Raw genomic sequence first — 12945 nt, 5'->3', positions numbered from 1 at the left:
AGCATAGAATTCCATTGTGTATAAATACTACATCTTGTTGATCCACTGATCAACTGAGGGGCATCTGGGTTGGTTCCATATCTTTGCTATGGTAAATGGTGCTGCAATGAACATTGTCGTGCTAGTTTAGTATGTCTTTGTTTCTGGATTACTGGGTAAATGCCAAGTAGTGGAATTGCTGGGTCATAGGAGAGCTCTGATTAATCTTTTAAGGAAACGCCATACTGCTTTCCATAATGGTTGAATGAGTTTACAAACAGTGTAGTAGTGATCCCTCCTGGCCACATCCCCACCAGAATCTGTTATTAGATTTCTTGATCTTGGGCATTTCTTGGAATCTCAGACTTGTTTGATTTGCATTTCTTTTATGGCCAGAGATACCGAGCATTTCTTCATGTATCTATAGGCCATTCTTATTTCTTCTTCAAAGAAGTATCTCTTTAAGTCTTTGGCCCATCTCTTAATGGAATGGTTGTTTCTTTGAAGATTAGTTCTGGATCCAACTTTTTTCTTTTGTTTTTCTTTTTCTTTTTCCTGTTAGCTTTTTAACAGGGTTTCAAATCTTTGCTTTGGCCTGCTTGTATTGTGATTCTCCTATTTATGCATCCTGCATGGCTGACAGATGCATGCCTCTATATCCAGCTTAAAAAATTAATAAATTGAGATGGAATCTTGTGAACTTTTTGCTCAGACCTGCCTTCAAGACACAAGCTCAGTCTTTGTAGGTCTGCTGTGACTTTCTCAGGAATACCATCTTCATTTTTTTTCAGGGGCCTGGAATTTCAGCACAATTGCCACACATGCCTCAAACTGGACTGGAGAATTCTAAGGAGAAAAGAGTACTTATTCAGAAAGCAACTTGGCTGTTCTTTAAAGGGACAAGTAATTGGCTCTTTCTGAAATCCTTCAGTTCTTGGTGCATCTTGATGACATGTGTGGCTAACTTACAACTGAGGATGATGAGGGTTACAGAAAACTGGAGGCTGAAGATTGGGATGTACTGTTTCTAATGGTGTTGGGCTAGCCATTGTCAGGTTCTTTGCTTTTGGGCTTCCAGTATGGAAAGACCTGTGCTTGATGGCTGCTATCTGTCATAGGGCTTCATTCTCGTTTGGCAGATCTGACAAGAGGCAGTTTCAGTTTTTCATAGTATGGTCACAGAGTTGGGTGTTATTGGTAGGGTTTTTGAGACCTTATTGTGTGTGTGTGTGTGTGTGTGTGTGTGTGTGTGTGTGTGTGAATAAAATCTTGCTGAAATCTGTTTCTTCAAACTGCAAGCTTCTGTAAATGAATCATGTTGTACATTTGTTGGACTTTCCCTTTCCTGTTTCCTTCCTTTTTTCAGTACTGGGGCTGAATTCTCAAGAGTCCAAGGCAATCTCTATACCACTTATATGTATCCATGGCAGTATTTCACCCAGTTTGGCCTCACACTTACAGTCTTCTTGCTTCCCAAGTTGCTGTATAGTAGGTATATACGACCACACCTAGCTTGAAGGTTTTTTCTTTTGAAACTAATATCCAATTCATAGAAAATGTAAAACAATCAAGTAAACTAATCAGGGCAGAGGACAGGGCTTTCAGCAATTAGAAGGGTGTCTAAGTGGAGATTCTCCACAGAAAAGCAGCTGCTGAGCCAGAGGATGCTGTATTCAGTGTAACTGGTTCCTTCCTTCGTTTACATGAATAATAAATTAAAAACATGCTTGTCTTTGTCTGGCTTCAAGAATTTAAAAAATCTAATGGATGAAATCACCACTGTGAATTTAGAACGACTGTATCCACAGTGTACTTGGGTAAGTTCTATGTTCCCTTTCTCCAAATACCATCACAAGTCTAGGAAGCCAGCAGACATTGAGAGGCTCTATTACAAAGTAGTCCTGGTAAGTCTATAAGCTAAATAGAAGTGTTTTCTGTGGGGGGTGTGTGTGGGGGGAGGGAAATGGGTACCAAGACATGTGAAAGGGTATCAATGTATGTGAATTAATGCACCTTCTATCTGGCAAATATCATGTAACCCTTTTACTAATTACAATAAAAAACAAAAAAGGAAAAAAAAAGAAGTGTTTTCTGATATACTTCCATCTTCCTGTAACAGTATAAGAGAAAAGCCTTAAGAGCGTTTAATTCATATACTGAAGAATTTCCTGATGTTCCTTTTCCCTCCGTATATAAAGAAAAAAATTAAAAATGGGTATGGGAATGATCAGACTATGATTTTACATTCCAAGAATTTCACTTCATGAGCTCAGTTTAAAAAAGTTTCCCCACCTGGTCAAGCATAACTATGTCCAGAGTCTGTGAATGGCAGGAGCTGATGGTACACGGCAGTAAAATGCATGGCTAATCCATTGAGGTCCAACTTCCTTATTTGGTTTCTTTGGATCCCTATGATGTCTGCCACACATCCTGCATCAGGACAGAGTCTTGTAGTTCTGCTTATCAGGAACCTCTTTCAGGTGATATGTACCAAAACTTTCAAGCTGATTTGACAACATAGGGGTGTCTCTCCAGTAATGCTCTGACACCAGGTTTTTTTTTTTCTCTCTTCCTTAGGCGGGGCAGAAAGCACAGCATCATCCTTCGGACACAGCTGTCAGTGAGAGTCCACGCCTGCATTGGTGAGTGACATGCAACAGCGTATGCATAGACTCTACACTCAGTGATCAAATGTGATGAACAGTAATACTCTTATTAAGCACTGTCACAGTCATGTGACAGCTTGGGCTAGCCACTCTTTTGGATTCCTGAAGTCTAGCATTGCCATTCCTAGCAATAAATTTTAAAGCCCCATTTCTGAGTGCTTCCTTTGCTCTTGAGGTGGTAGCCAAAGGTTAAGGTAAGACAGATTGCTTGTGAACTTCTTTCTGGACATGCTGAAAGAGGTGAGATTCTTCCTCCCAATATGAGGATCTAGCCTGTGGAAGTGTCCCTTCATGGCTTTGGCTCTGTCAAGCTCACTGTGGGGAAGGAGAGGCTCCAGATGTGGTCAGATGATTGGAAGGAAATCATGATGGTGGAGAATGGGATGAAGTGATGTAAGCAAGTATATTTGTGGTTCAGAATGGCTTGCTTGTTATCACTCAAGAATGCCATGGGGACCATTTCTACAGATGTTGATTTTCTGGGACCTTTTGTTTTCCCTGTATTTAGACAAGGTTCAATGGAGGGAAGCCAATTACTTAGGCTAAATAGACAACCCAAGATGAATGGTCTTTATCATTGTGGTCTAGTTTCCTTATGGGTTTGGACTAAATTGAAGCAAGGAATGCGATATCATAAAAAGAAAAAACCCTCAAATTCACATGGAAGTATTTTATATCTGAGTAACTACTTTTATTGGCTATTTGCTGTGGTCCTCAGGATTCTAAGCAAGAGAACATGTCACTTTGCTGAGTCCCAGCCTACACTTGGAGTGGAGTATTTATGGGTGGAGTGGTCTCCCATTTCTTTATTGGGAACCAGGAACACAGCTGGGGAGCAGCTGGACATGAGTGGGAATCTATTTCATTGGGAGAAAATGTGATGAGTCTGCAAAGCACCTAAGGGACAACATTTGTCTTTGAGAGAGATTGTACAGGTGACTTGTTACACTCACTAATTGTATAAGTGGGATGTTGGGGGGGGGTTGTAAAGTTTTGAGCGCACTAAGATCTGTAGAATCTATAGAATGAAAGCCAACATGGACAATTCTGCTTTTTCATTGCCAGTGGTACTGAGCAATGGTAAAACATACATGGATGCTAGATTACTGAGTTGATTTTTCTTCACCTGTTTTATCTTTTCCCATTCATTTCATATGTATCAGGCATATGTCTACCTAAAGAAAAATCCTACCACCTATCTTCTTTGGATTAACTTCCCTATGCCCTTATCCCAAATCTATAACACATCCTGGCATCTAACAAAGGCTAGATAGCATTGAAGTTTAACATTAAGTATACCTGACAGTTACTAGATATTTGGGATATGACAATAGATTGGCATTCCCTAAGTGTAGAGAGGCAATAGAAACTAGCCTTCTACATCAAAATCTGAATGGTATAATTCCTTTCAAGGAATTTTTTTTTACAGTATGTACTTTCAAGTGACAAGAACATTTCCACACAGCTATCATTCTATTGGCTTACTGCATGAACTTCTGTATCCTTCACCCCTGTGTTACTAATACAAAATATGGGCCTTTTCTCATGTTTTTGTGTTTAGCCCAGTCCCTGCAAGGGCACTTTGGCCCTCATGTCCCAGAGGTTCAACCAGTTACTGACATATGTAATCCGTTTGTTCTCTCAGATATCCTTATGACAATTGTACTGGCCTTCGGAATTGTGTGATTTAGTGAAATGACATCTTTCTCTATGTATATGTATGTATACACGTACATACACATGCATATCCTAGTGTCTTGCACAAAGCTAGGCAAGCACCAATGATTTATATCTTCAGCCCTGAAATGATACCTACCCATTTTATAAACCAATTAAATACGCAATATAAAAAGTCATGACTTTGAAAATTCATTGACTATTTTGGAAGAGATTCAAAATTAGTCATCATACAAGCATTTCTGTCAATATAGGTGAGTTATGACAGCTGTAAAGGCACAGAAATGTTTTTTAAAAATCTAGATGTAGGGGCCAGGAGTTTTGCCTAGTGGTAGAGTGCTTGCCTAGCATGCTCGAGGACCTGGGTTCAACTCCTCAGTACCACATACACAGAAAAAAGCCAGAAGTGGTGCTGAGGCTCAAGTGGCAGAGCTCTAGCCTTGAGAAAGTCCAAGGACAGTGCTGAGGCCCTGAGCTCAAGCCCGGGACTGGCAATGCCTCTGCATATGTAAATCAGGGCATTTAGCCACCATTTAGCTTTAAGGTGTGTATACATCATTTTTTGAAGGATTTTCTGCTTTCATCAGAAATGACCTAAGTTTTTACCCAGAATGACCTAAGTTTAAATATGTCCAGTGGTGAAGCAATGATTGTATATATTAACATTAATGCCCAAGACAGACGTTGCTCCTTTGTATTAAAGACCATTTTACTATTGGCAAGATCTGGAATAGATTTGTTAAAATAACACTATACATAGTATCCTTTGATTACATAAATAAAATGGAATGTGTACATCAGCTTACAAAGTATTGCCACCCATTGTTACATATTTCTCTTTCCAGTATTATACGGCATATTATATGGAATTTGTTTGCTATAAACAAAACCAAACCAGAAAAAATCTTCAGTTGAAATGGGAAATATAAAAGAAAATATGATAAGATGACAAAAGCCTGTTACATCAATTCAGTTCTTGTATCATTTCAGGATTGCATTTCCTCTCTTCACCATGTAAGACCTAAGGGAAGTTACCATGCATGGAACATGGTGGCTGTTTCTGTGGGCTTAGTATCACATGCAGTGCCCCAGTGATCTCATTTCCACCCATGATTGCTCAGGAAGGATCTAGGATCAGCTTTTGTCTCATGGATCTCAAGGGCTAGCAAGTCATTTTCTCCACAATAATGTTTTGTTACCCTACCTTTTTGTCCCATTGCATTCCTGCTCTTACTGCATAGAAATTTTTGGGGTCCAAGACTGCCTGCTGATGTATTGGAGATGACATGCTTTTGGAATTATCCAATGTTAACTTTGGAACCCTGCACTGGTTGGGAGGAGAGTGGAGCAGAGCTTTCCTGGTAAAGGAACCCAACAAACCTCTAGAGAAAGTAAGACCACAGGGGCTCTGCTTTGATGGTTGCAGCCAGGATCCCAGACAGGTCTTTTTGATAGTACAGTGGTTCTGACTCACTTGGCAGGAGTTTGGAATTCGATTTTGGTAGAGAGACACTCCAGGCCTGTTTTTTCTTTGTATATTTTTAGTGTGAGTATTTGTATATTGAAGCAAATAATGCATTGCCTTCTTTTTTTAGGTTTAATATCAGCCTTTATTTTTCTTTTTTCCATATATTTTTATTGTAATTAATAGAAGGGTTACATTATATTCACCAGGTAGAAGGTACATTGCACTGCCTTCTTACTGAGGCTTTGTAATCCTTAAAGAAATGGTCCCACTGGGTGTAAACTTCCAGATAAGAATTTAAAACAATTTTTTGAAAGGCATGAAAAGACTGCATTTTATGAGTGTAGAACATACATTTTTTTGATCTTCCTCCTAGCCCCAGTGATCTTATATCCACACTAGAAACATGTTCTAAGGGACAGCTGGCTGTTGACTAAATCCCATTGTGAAGTGAAAAGAAGCTAAAGAACGGTGAGATATTGGATAGAATCTAGGAGATGCTTTTTAAAAAAGGTTGAAGTCATTAAAATCCTAAAACTTTCATGTGTTTTCTACTGGCTTAGATTGTGTGTGTGTGTGTGTGTGTGTGTGTGTGTGTGTGTGTGTGTGTGTGTGTGTGTGTGTGTGTGTGTGTGTGTGTGTGTGTGTGTGTGTGTGTGTGTGTGTGTGTGTGTGTGTGTGTGTGTGTGTGTGTGTGTGTGTGTGTGTGTGTGTGGTATTGGAGCTGGAAATTGGGTCTTGGGCACTGCCCATTAGCTTTTTTAGTCAAAGCTTGCAGTCTACCACTTGAGTTCTGGATTTTCAGTGGCTAATTAGGGGTAAAAGTACATGGAATTCTCTTGACCTGGCTGGTTTAGAATTGTGACCCTCAAACCTCAGCCTCTTGAGGAGCTGATATTATAGGCATGAGCCACTGGTTTATGCCTTTTACTTGACTTAAAACTTTTGTGCTTCAGTTTTCTGAAGTCAGTTTTACCTTTCCACTAAGAAAATAAATCTTCTTGATTAATTCTCAGGGACCCAAGAGATCTGTGCTCATGAAGATCCATCATTGAGTTAAAAGGGTAAAGTTGGAAGGTAGTCAAGGTGCCAATTATGCTTCAACTGTGAAAGAACAACCTGTCACAGGTGGTTGGGGGTATCTTCCCAAAGCCTACATAGCAATGAGATGGGTCCATGAAGATGGAAGATGAGGTAGATGGAGAGAAGCTAGCTAGGTGGTAGAAGTGACTCATCTCTGCATGAGGTTGGTCTCATTGCTCAGAAGACCAAGTGAAAGGGCTAAAATCAGCTTTCCAAGGAAAGCAGAACTTGAGAAGTTGCTTCATTGATTAGTGCAGCAACGCAACCAGTTCCCAGCAACAGAGGCATCAATAAAACAAGGCATTGAAATAATTGGCAAAGCATTTTCTTCTTGCAAGTTAAGTCATCCAGTTAGGCACTTTGCATTTTAGGATTGTTGGGGCCATGAGAGATAAATGACAAACAATGGGGCATCTCTGTAAGAAGCTCCTTCAAGTACAATAGTAACTGAAGAAACCGATTTAGGGGAGATGGCTCCTGAGGGCTCACTCTGAAGAGCAGAATCCCTAGGCTGTGTAGTCTCTGAATTAGTGCTGGTTTTCATTGGTGGTGGTAGATGTGCTGTCTGTGTGGTGCACGATGGCATATCAGGCTCAAATGAGGCGCATCTAGTGTCTGGTCTATATAATCCTGTGTTTCTGGATGTAAAGGGTGAAGACTGTTGAAGTAATCAGTAATGTCCATCCTATTCGCCCCTTATTTCCAATTCATGTCTCAGGCTTGAACTTTAGTTAGATCTAAGCATGGCTCCTTCATTCTTTGCCTCTCCTGAACTCACTGACCAGGCCAAGTACCAATTCTCCCACCCACCTCTGAGCATCTTTTCCCTGGCTTTTCCCAGGAGAGCTCTCCTGGTCCCAGAGGGAGGCTCCTCTCAAGCTTCCTTTCTAGATTGCCCTTGACCCAGATGTGTGCAAAGCATCACTGGGCTTCAAAGTCCTTTCCTTCCTTTCCCTCCTCCCCCTCCTCTCCAGTTCTTCTTCCTCTCCCTTCCCGCCTTTCCCCTTTCTGTTCCTGGGCAGGATCTTGCTGTGTAGCCCAGCTGGTCTTGAACTCTCAATCTTCCTTCCTCAGGCTCTCTAGTGTTAGGATTATAGGTTCATACCACCACATCCAGCAGGCCTGTACTTCCTGTTGACTTTGTTCTGTTTCTCCACAGGAGCTGCCTCTGCTTCTGTGTGGCCTCTATCACATGCCTATTTGGGGGTGGGTATGGGGGGATATCTCCATGTCCATTCTGGTCACCATTGCTGGTGACCAAGCTCACAGCATCCCATCTTATGATAGCCAGGCAGTCAGATCAGTGGGTCCCATGGCCTATTTTCTGTCCCTTGACACCTAAATCCACAGTTTCTTCAGAATCTAGGATTCATCTGCCTTTTGGCTTTCAAATGGCATTTATCTGGGCCTTGGCCTAGCATGAAGAACCTGAGTTTGAAATCATGAATCTCCATGAAGTAGGAAACTTAAACTTCTAGACCTATATAAAAAAAAAACCTTCTCCCTATTGTATCCCCATCACATCTATGACCCAGTTTTGCCTTGAGTTGTTTTTCTGTATTCAAAATGAGCTCTGGGGGTTGATCAGATAAGTACCTCCCATCATCTGTTTCCTATTATTTTGTCCCAGGTCTCAGACCCCACAGAATGTCCACGTCTAGAAGGCTCTTGGCCCTGGTCTGAGGGAGATTTCTTAAGCAGACTTCAGCCTCTCTCTACTTCCTTAAGGTGCCTTATTGTCAGATGGTGACATCCCCCTGGGATGCCTCTCCCAAAAAAGGACATGGGAAAAATGTAATACATTTGTTGTCAGGCTTGTTGCCCTACACAGGAGTGAAAATTTTTTTGCCAGTCCTGGGCTTGAACTCATATCCTAAGCACTGTCCTTGGGTTTTCTCAAGGCTAGAACCCTACCACTTGAGTCACAGCACCACTTTCAGCTTTTTCTATGTATGTGGTACAAGGAATCGAACCTGGGTCTTCGTGCATGCTAGGCAAGCACTCTACCACTAGGCCACACTCCCGGCCCCTGGGAGTGAAATCCTGAAATACTTGTGACTGCTTAATTCTGCCATGTCTATTTCCATGGGAGTTACAGTCTCATGGCAAATCAGGAATGAGCTCTTGCCAAGAGTGAAAAGAGCAAGAGTATGACTTTGAAGTTTGAATTTAACAAGGGCAGGCATGCAGGTAAACATCAATAGAGGATAGAAAAGCAGTCATAATCTGTGAGAAGTAACATGAGAACCTTCCAGATATGGTAAGAGAAGCTATGGGAATTAGGAGGCATTATGAAAGGAAATATGGGTATAAGTGCATGTGAACTGAAAGTTGTTGAGGGCAGCGTAATGCTCATCTCCCATGCCCTGTCATCTTTCTTTTTAAATTATGTATTGATTTTTGGGGAATAATATGTTTAATCTCTGAGGATTTCAAGATATTGGAATAAAATTAGAGCATTCCCTTAGAGTAATTATCATTGTGTAGTTTTGCACTGTCCCAATAATCGTTTATATTCCATTCCCTTAAAAAGAAACATGGAGCTGGGTGCTGGTTGCCTGTAACACTAGCTACTCAGGATGCTGAGATCTGAGGGTTGTAGTTCAAATCCAACCTGGGCTGAAAAGTCTATGAGACTCCAGTTAACCACCAAAAAGCCAGAGATGGAAGTATGGCTCAAGTGGTAGAATGCTAGTCTCAGGGGATAGCACCCAGACTCTGAGATTAAGCCCTAGATTGGCACAAAAAAGTAAAAGGGAGGGGAGTGGGAACCATGGAATTTTGGCAAAAATAATCATAGAGAAGGGACCAGCCATAGTGGTGCATGCCTGCATTCCATGGCTACTCTGGAAGTAGACATAGGAGGCTTGTGGTTTAAGCCTGGCCTAGGCATAAGTGTGAGACCCTGTATATTAAAAAAAAAGAACAACAACAAAAAACCTCAATGCAAGGGTCTTGGGATATGGCCAAGAGGTTATGGCCAAGAGGTTAGAGTTCTTGTCCAGCATGCATGAGGATGTGGGGTCATTCCCCAGTGCCACAAGATGTGTGCTTGGAATTTATATTAAGTGTTGGCATATCTTCAGTTATATCCATAAAGTAGCCTTTGGTAAGGAAGACATCATGCTTTTGAGTGATTTCAAAAGTTTGATCCTTTCCCACCCACAGTCACATGGGCCCTCACTACCCTTTTCATGCCATGAAGGGGCTGGGAAAGGTAACCCCCAAATGCTAAGGCCTTTTCTCAAGGTCTCATGGCAGAAAAGCATGAAATGGGGGGTGCGTTCTCTAGATTCCCTGACAGCTCTTCCATGCCCTGGCCTGCTGCTGCTCGGTTCAATCCATCTGATGACAGCTTCATTCCTTTTGTAGATACACGACTGCAGGGACTAAGCCCTCTGAGTTAGAGGAGCACTGCCAATGCATCTCAATGAATGTTTTCCCCAATATTTTCAGGGAGCAAAATTTCACTCAAAGGTAGTATTTTGGCTGTGCTCCATGTGGATCACACATTGCCTACAGGGGAAGTATCAGCTGAGAAAATGCCTTCACCTGTCTAGAACTGACTGTTCCAAATATGCTCTTTCTAGTCCTACTCCCTACAGGAGCTCTGCAGATGGAGCTGGGCTTTCTAGTCCCTTTCAGGCTTCCACCCTGACTGGCCAGATGTATGCTGTCAGTTTAGATCTTGTGTTAGAAAAGATCTAGGGAGAAGGTTCTTGTGTGATTAGACTGCACTGGCATCTCTGGCTTTTTTGGAGCTGTCCCAAAGAAACCAGGAAGGGGTGGCATGCCTGGTTTGTAGCCTTGGTCCTCACAGGAGACATTTGTATACTCTGTGTGCAGCAGCAGCTTGCTCTCGGGCACTTGAAGCTGGACTGCCAAATGTCCTAGCAGCGGTGGGTGTGGCTCACAGGCAGAAATCTTAGCTTCCTTCTTAATTGAGACAGAGTAGTCAAAAGGGACAGGGTATATGCCCCATGATACTTTTCTTCATTTACTTTAGAAATGCATTAATATTTTTCTCCGGAAGTAGAATAAAAGTAAATAGAATACGAAAGTAAAGAGAAAGCTGAAGATTAACTATGAAAAAAGTAGAAGTGTCAAGCGGTGGTGGGGTGGTGGGGCTCCTGGCTGTGAGGTGGGTTGAAGGAATCTGAACTTTGTTCTTCAGTTGTTCACTGATGTGATGGGCTCAGGGCTTTGAGGAACTGTGGCCATGAAGCTTAATCTTGAGGGGTTGGAAGGTACAGGGAGAGGGTTTGGGTTAAGGGCTAGAGACAAGACTGCTCTATGGACTGCCTTTTGTGGCCTTTCCATTTGAAGGGCCTGCTTTCCCCCTTTTAGGGAATGGATCACAAACTTATGTCCCCAGATACTTATCACTGACAAGCAGAAGAGTGCTAACCTATGGATGTTCTATGGATTTTGTTTTGTGGATTTTACTCAGATCATGTGGTAGAGAGTGGTACTGGGGGGTATTGACTTAGGGCCTGATGGATAACTTACATAAGTGAATCTTTTCATGCTGATTCGAGATGGCTTTGGAGAGTCCTCTCAGGCCTATTGTTCCCCTGTCACAATCTTCCTCTTAAATGGATAAGTTCTATGGCCTGAGATGTCATGTATGAATGGGGGATGGATGGGCAGGGAAAAGAACCTTCGGTGGGAGATGTCTGAGAGCAGAATCAGTGGCCTTATAAATCATGATGTTCTCCTTGGCTTCTTAGGCTGAGGGACTTCTTAGGAGTTGAATTGCATGAGCCATTACTGAGCTCCTGCCATGTACAAGTTTAACACACAGTCTATTCTGCTTTAGAGAAGGACAAAGATTCAAAGAGGTTTAGTAGCTCACCTCAATGTCATAAGAAAGCACAGTGCTTCTCACATGGCAAACTCTGGGCAGATGCCATTGTCATCATTATAACCATCATCAGAATTTTGGGTTTTGTTGCAATACAAATTGTTGGAGCAGACTGGATGTTGTGGCCACGCCTGCAATCCTAGTTTAGGCAGGAGGATTGAGCATTTGAGATAGTCTGGGCTAAAACCTAGGACTATTAAAATAAAAACAAATGAACCAATGACCCCCCCCCAAAATGAAATGCCAAACAAAAGTAAATTACTAGAAATTCTAACAGGAAAGCCCCATAAGACGATTTGAGGATTTGTCTTTCAGAGGCAGAACTGCCCAGCATGAGACACCTATCTTGACATCAGTTCTGGAAGGCTCCATCTTCTGTGTCCAGAACTGATTCTCAGAACTATATTCAATATCAAATTGGAGTAGAAAATTGCAGAATTCTAAAATATGAAGCCCAAGTATGGCTCAACATAATTAAGGTAGGTTTTAGTTGCCACATTTTTCTGCTTGATCTATTTTGACTAGAGGTCAATCAACTTTCATTCTCCGAAAATGGAGTTGGCCAACCCAACTCCAAGGCCTGCAGACAATTCTGATCCCAGGAGTCCTGCTTAGCTGTGATGCTGTTGTTTTCTTCAGTTGTCCTGTTGTTGGTATTTTTACAATGTACATCTTTGCCAACAACTAAGTAGCATGTTTCCTGAGCAACTCTCATCCTTGCTGAAATAACTAGGTTTTATGACTATGAAGGCTTTTGCATGTCCTTAGGTTGTGATTAACCCAAGGATGTAAAAGAGAAGTGCAGTGCAAAGAGGGAAGGAAGATGAGCATGCATTAAGGCATTAAACAAGACCACCAAGTGTAAAGAGAAATGAAAATATTGTAACATGACTCCAAGTGCAGTGAGGTTCCATAACAATCATGAAATGCATGAATTATACTTCAAGCACTCTAGAAGTAGCAGAGATATTCAGTGTGAATTGACATCTACAAAACATTCAAATGTCATTTGCATGTTCAAATATCACTTCAAACAATCTGGGTCTTGTAAATACACCAGTGATGGTAAACTTGCCATTCCTCATGGGATGGTAAATCTGTCTACTGACTTAATATCAGGAGGATTTTTCAATGCTTGTTTGGGCATGGATAACATGAAAGGTGTTCCTAGCTGGTCACGTGGCCTCTCTCTTGTCTCATCTTCCCATATG

The 12945-nt window shown here is 41.7% G+C and overlaps 1 protein-coding gene across 10 annotated transcripts in view; it reads left to right on the top strand.

The window, feature by feature from the left end:
* The window catches only part of Fhod3 (formin homology 2 domain containing 3), a 400155-nt gene that overhangs the window by 57258 nt on the left and 329952 nt on the right, over nt 1–12945 (top strand). For all 10 annotated transcript variants that reach the window (XM_090353236.1, XM_090353234.1, XM_090353233.1 and 7 more), the window contains exon 3: nt 2557–2621. In XM_090353236.1, coding sequence (XP_090209362.1) covers nt 2557–2621 — 65 coding nt within the window. The remainder of the gene's footprint in view (nt 1–2556; nt 2622–12945) is intronic.

This window comes from Megascapheus bottae, chromosome 19 (genome assembly GCF_031878675.1).
Source record: "Megascapheus bottae isolate mThoBot1 chromosome 19, mThoBot2.hap1, whole genome shotgun sequence".
Classification (NCBI taxonomy): domain Eukaryota; kingdom Metazoa; phylum Chordata; class Mammalia; order Rodentia; family Geomyidae; genus Megascapheus; species Megascapheus bottae.
The sequence above is the reverse complement of the archived record's forward strand: the minus strand, read 5'-3'. Positions and strand labels throughout refer to the sequence as shown.